This window comes from Puntigrus tetrazona, chromosome 3 (genome assembly GCF_018831695.1).
Source record: "Puntigrus tetrazona isolate hp1 chromosome 3, ASM1883169v1, whole genome shotgun sequence".
Taxonomy (NCBI): Eukaryota; Metazoa; Chordata; class Actinopteri; order Cypriniformes; family Cyprinidae; genus Puntigrus; species Puntigrus tetrazona.
Window position 1 is genome coordinate 24,978,825 of NC_056701.1, and position 5,000 is coordinate 24,983,824.

The 5,000-nt window shown below is 40.5% G+C and overlaps 1 protein-coding gene and 1 pseudogene across 1 annotated transcript in view; both read left to right on the forward strand.

The window, feature by feature from the left end:
- Positions 1-2,118, forward strand: part of LOC122341375 — a 10,706-nt pseudogene extending 8,588 nt beyond the window's left edge.
- A 2,338-nt stretch (positions 2,119-4,456) lies between these two features.
- LOC122342019 (interleukin-12 receptor subunit beta-2-like) overlaps positions 4,457-5,000 on the forward strand; it is a 9,938-nt gene continuing 9,394 nt past the window's right edge. The window contains 1 exon segment of the mRNA XM_043235812.1: positions 4,457-4,944. Within this exon segment, the coding sequence (XP_043091747.1) occupies positions 4,890-4,944 (55 nt within the window). The 5' untranslated portion in view covers positions 4,457-4,889.

Consider the following 5,000-nt stretch of genomic DNA (forward strand, 5'->3'; position numbering starts at 1 on the left):
AGGTGAAGCGGTGTTGGGGTGTTCGGGACACGCATTTGAAACCTTGCTCTCGCTCTTAAATGCAAGCCTTACGGTTTTCACCTGGTGGATGATAAAATATGTGTGCATATTCCCCAGGTAATGTATCATAAGATGTACGTGGCATGCGTTATTACCACAGTATAAATTTACTTAAGCGTCCGAAGGCTGAAAAGCGGGCCTTGAAAAGTATTCACATTTAATTATTTTCAGTTAAAAATGCCCAGCTTAAATGTGATCTTTGAGCTTTGATCAATGCAATGTAAGACTCTTTGGAGTAGGCGTTATGTACAAAATGTAAATGAAAACTTTAATCATTAATGAAATTATTTCTAACTAGGAAGGAAAAATAATAGCGCATTGCACTGCATCAAATAATCATAAACTCAAATTCCCAGAAATGTGATAAAATGTGTATCTTGAATGCAATAAATATGCATCTCAGATGCATAAAAATGTAACTGAAATACATTTATTGGAGAAAACACAGACCGATATCTTAATTTAATCATAACAAAGAGAAATGTTCATGCACAATATCCCGAAGTAGTGTATGGAAATATGATTCATCATTTAAATGAAGAAAAGAGTGTCTAGCCTGCAGAATGTCATTATAATTACATTCACCTTTCCTGCACGATGCTTTCATTGCGGAAGAAGGTCTCTGCGCTATCACCATGGGGTTATCAAGTGACTCCTGCTAAAGGGGAGTGGTAGAGGGTTGGTGTCGTACTCTCTATAAAGAAAGCAAGACCTGAGAAAAATCAGAACTATAAATCAAACAGACACCTGGCTCCGAACCGGAAGGGAGGGCGGCAGAAGCAGCTACGAAGATCAAGCGCCGCTCTTCGGTGAAAGGCCGCTCTCAGCATGATGTGGAAAAGCACAGCGCTGCACCCAGTGTGTCTGCTGCTGGCTGGAGTACAGGCGCTGGGCCCGGCCTGCGTCTGGAGTCAAGTTGTGCGGCCGGGGGATTCATCCCGGCGCTGTCATCTTCACCTCACGAGAGGCTCTCGGTCGAAAAGCTCCTTGACTGTGCTGCGGGTTAGTATCGCAAGTCTGAGTTGTAACAATATTACAAATATTTAATTACTTGGATATATCTATTTTACTATATATATATATATATATATATATATATATATATATATATATTTATATTTTGTTTATTGTGTATTATTATTATTTAATTATTTTATTTATTTATTTTTTACTGTTGAGCACTATTAGACATCATATCACAAATACAGAATACTTTTTTTATACAGAAAAATGCTGGATTTAAACCTTTTCTCCACTCAAAACTTTTTAAAATGCAGGTTGTAACAATGTTACAAACATTTTGCACATATACATTACCAGGTGTTTAATCTCAGTTTGTGCTGTGTTTAAAACCAGTTGATTTTACATTTCAAAATTATGGACTAAAATTGTAGAAAAAAAATTATAGAAAAGAAATAATACTTTTAGCCAGCGAATTGATCCGAGTGACATTAAATCACATTCAGAATGTTACAAAAAGATAAATAAAGCATATATTTTTAATCAAATGGAGTTCAACTGTAATAACATTTCCTGACCTCAATTAATGTGGCTTTATTTTTGAATTAATAAATGCAGCCTTTGTGTGCATAAAAGCTCATAAAACATTACTATATAAGTCTTTATTTTCAGGAAATTCAATGTTTAATTCAATCTATAACTTGTAAAACTTAGAATTGTTGAGTAGAAAAAGACTTTCTTCACCAGAAATCATTCATTAGCGTGTATAATTGCACAGAAGTATTGCATGAAACATCTGCTTCTTTCCCAGATGAAATCCTGGACTTATTCAGCTCATATGACAGCAGCGCTGCAGACGGTGCGTGCTGTACGGTGCTGCACCGTCCTCCCCAGCATGTACTGACTCAGATCTTCCAGTGCTGGCCCAAGGAACAGGAAGGTGGTGTGTTCAGAAAGCCCCTTGGCAGCTCTCATTTCTCAGGAAGTGCTCGGCGCTGCGTGCCGTGGACAGGATTAGTGTGGCGTGAGTGGTGGGACCGTCAGCGCATACTGCAAGTGGAGCTGCAGCAAAGGAGAAATCAGCTAAACACACTTTAGAAACTGGCCTTCTCTACATGCGAGTGAATAAAAAAGCGTTCTGCAGTGTTAGCTTCTCCAACCTGTCCCGTATTTCATTTCCTCCATATTTTTGTACTCGAGACTTGTTCGTGGTGGTTTGCATTGAACTCCACGCATTTTGCACTTAATTTAAATAAAGATTTTATAAAGTTTGATGTTGTAAAGTCATAAGTTGGGCTACTTTTTGTATTCGATTCAGTGTATTCGCTTTTTAATCTTTATCTGGAGTATATTTCTCTCTTGAATAAAGATGGTTTGCGATGTCGCTAATGAATCAGTTTGTGCTCATTTGCATATATAACCACTTAAAAAATCTTTTTTAATAAACCGTGATCAGTCAGCTTTCGAAATTATGGCAAATTAATTTTTTCAAAAGTGCGTTTTAAAAAGTTCTGGCTATCTCTCATTGGTTGAAACCACAGTAATGGGAAGACTGCTGACATGGCAATGGTCAATGGACAGAAGTTCAGGGCTGGCTGTTCACAGAGTGCTGTATTAAAGCATATTAAATGACTGGAAGGAAGAAAAGGCGGGAAAGGGATGACCGCAAGCGCTTTAGTAAAGCTGATTCAAACACTTGGGAGAGCTTCACAAGGAGTGGAGTCGTCCCACTCAGGCGTCTTCAGGATAAAGGCTAGTAAATCCCTTCTGGAAACAGAAACAACACCAGAAGCATCTTACCAGGGCTAAGGAGAAACACAATAGACTGCAGCTCAGTGGTCCAAAGTCCTCTTTCCAGATAAAAGTACATTTTGCATTTCCTCTGAAATCAAGGTCTTGGAGGAAGACTGGAGAGGCACAGAATCCAAGCTGCTTGAAGCCCATGAAGTTTCTGAAGTCACTGCTGATTTGTGGTGCTGTGATGTCTGCTGGTGTTAGTTCATTCGGTTTATCAAGTCCAAAGCCATCTTCCAGGAGATCTTCTGACAAGCTTTAAGGATGCTGGTTTCCTTTTCCCAGCAGGACTTTAGCACCCGCCCACAGTGACAAAACCACTTCCAAGTGGATATTAGTGTGCTCGATTGGCCAGACAACATGCCTGAGGTGACGCCCATGTGGTATCTATGGTATATTTTTACGAGAAAGATGAGAAACTGTGGATCCAACAACACGGTACGAGCTGAAGCTTCCACGCCAGTAAGGGAACCCCGACCAAGTACTGCGTGCAAAAATCAACATACTTTTAAACATATCTTTACATAACTTGAACTTTTCTGGTTTGCTAATGCTTTTGGATTGATCTAGGAAATAGATTTTTTACTTTCACGCTGTACCCTCTATTGATTTTTTTTTTTATTTTACATGTAATAAATCTAAAAAATATGAAAGTTAATAAGTTACCAAAACATTTTTTGAGAGCACCTGTGTGTGTGTGTGTGTGTGTGTGTGTGTTAAAAGGGAATAAATCAGCCCAAAAGCAGCCCAATCATCTTGTGAAGAGTGATGGGTCCCCATATCAATGATTGAAAACCACTGGGCTAAATAAAAAAGTCCTAAATCTTAAAGAGTGACGCTACTGACGTTCAGTTCAGTTAATTTGCAAGTTATAATATGAAGCATGAAGTATGTTTATGTCTGTGTTCGAAATGCCATACTACTCTCACTACTTCTGCAATATCCAGTATGTATGCTGTGCATAGTAAGCAAATGTTCTGTACGAATGGAATACCCGGATGACCTACTATATTTGCCAGAATCTGCTAAACATAACTCAAGTCCGCTGGAATCAGTACAGAAGCTGTAGAATAATGTTGCATAATATTGCAGTACAATAATAAATAAAATACCTATTTAAATAAAAATGATATTTCAATAATGCAAACCCATTTTAATCATGCTAAAAAGGATTGTATTGTTAGGTGAATGACCGACGTGTGTTCTATCAACTTTCCTGTCTCATACCAGATGAGAAAGGCATATCTTTTGAATAAAAACTTCCAGTAAATATTTGAAAAGTTCAAATAAAACGCCTTGTTAATGATACAGTTGTTTATTGTATACTGTATTGCTTAAAAATAGTAGGCAGTATGCACTGTGCACTAGGTAGTAAGCATTATGAGTTCAGCCTATCAGCTATTTCCTGTTTTGGCCCAAGCCTTCACGTGAGCGTGAACCAGTTTCATTCCCGATGAGAAACGCGTTTCTGAGCTCTATTAAGATTTTTGCCTTGCAGTTCAAAATATCCTCTAAATGTCTATCGCAGATGACAGATTTTGGTTTAGTGCATCTAAAGCACCAAAGTCGACCGAGACAGCGCACGTGGGGCGCGTGCGACCGTGCCTCTAGAAACGGTTTCCTCCAAGGCGTCTACCGAGCCGAAGAACCGCGTGATCAAACTCAGCCCTCCGCTGATTGGTCGGCTGGCTTGGCGCAGGAGGGTCGTCAATAAACCTGCTAAATCTGCGAAATACAATTTACACGTGAAGCCAGTTCGAGCCTGTCAGCCCTAGTCAGAGGGGGTTTGGCGACGGTGACTCGATCGACGAAAGTCAGACTTGTATCCAAAATCCACGAGGACCCGAAAGGAAGAGGATTACGGGAAATAGAGCGCGCTCGTTCCAGGATGCCGAAAGCGACGTTAGCGTTCGTGTTAATTCGTGGGAGCGAGTGGCGGCTGTGAAAAGCGCCGTCTCGCGGGACGCCGATGTCACTCTGGAGGGGAGCACGCAAATGTCTGGTGACCGCGGACTTTCCGTGACTCCGGTCGCTCGGCTAACGGGACGTTGCGTCACACGCGGGAGCCGCGAGCGATGGCACGGCGCGCTATTACTGTAACGTTACTCTGCTTGTGGATATGTTCTCGAGGTGGGCGCGAGTGCTTGGCTTTCTGCGTTGTTTAGTCGCTTTAAACTTATTTCTTG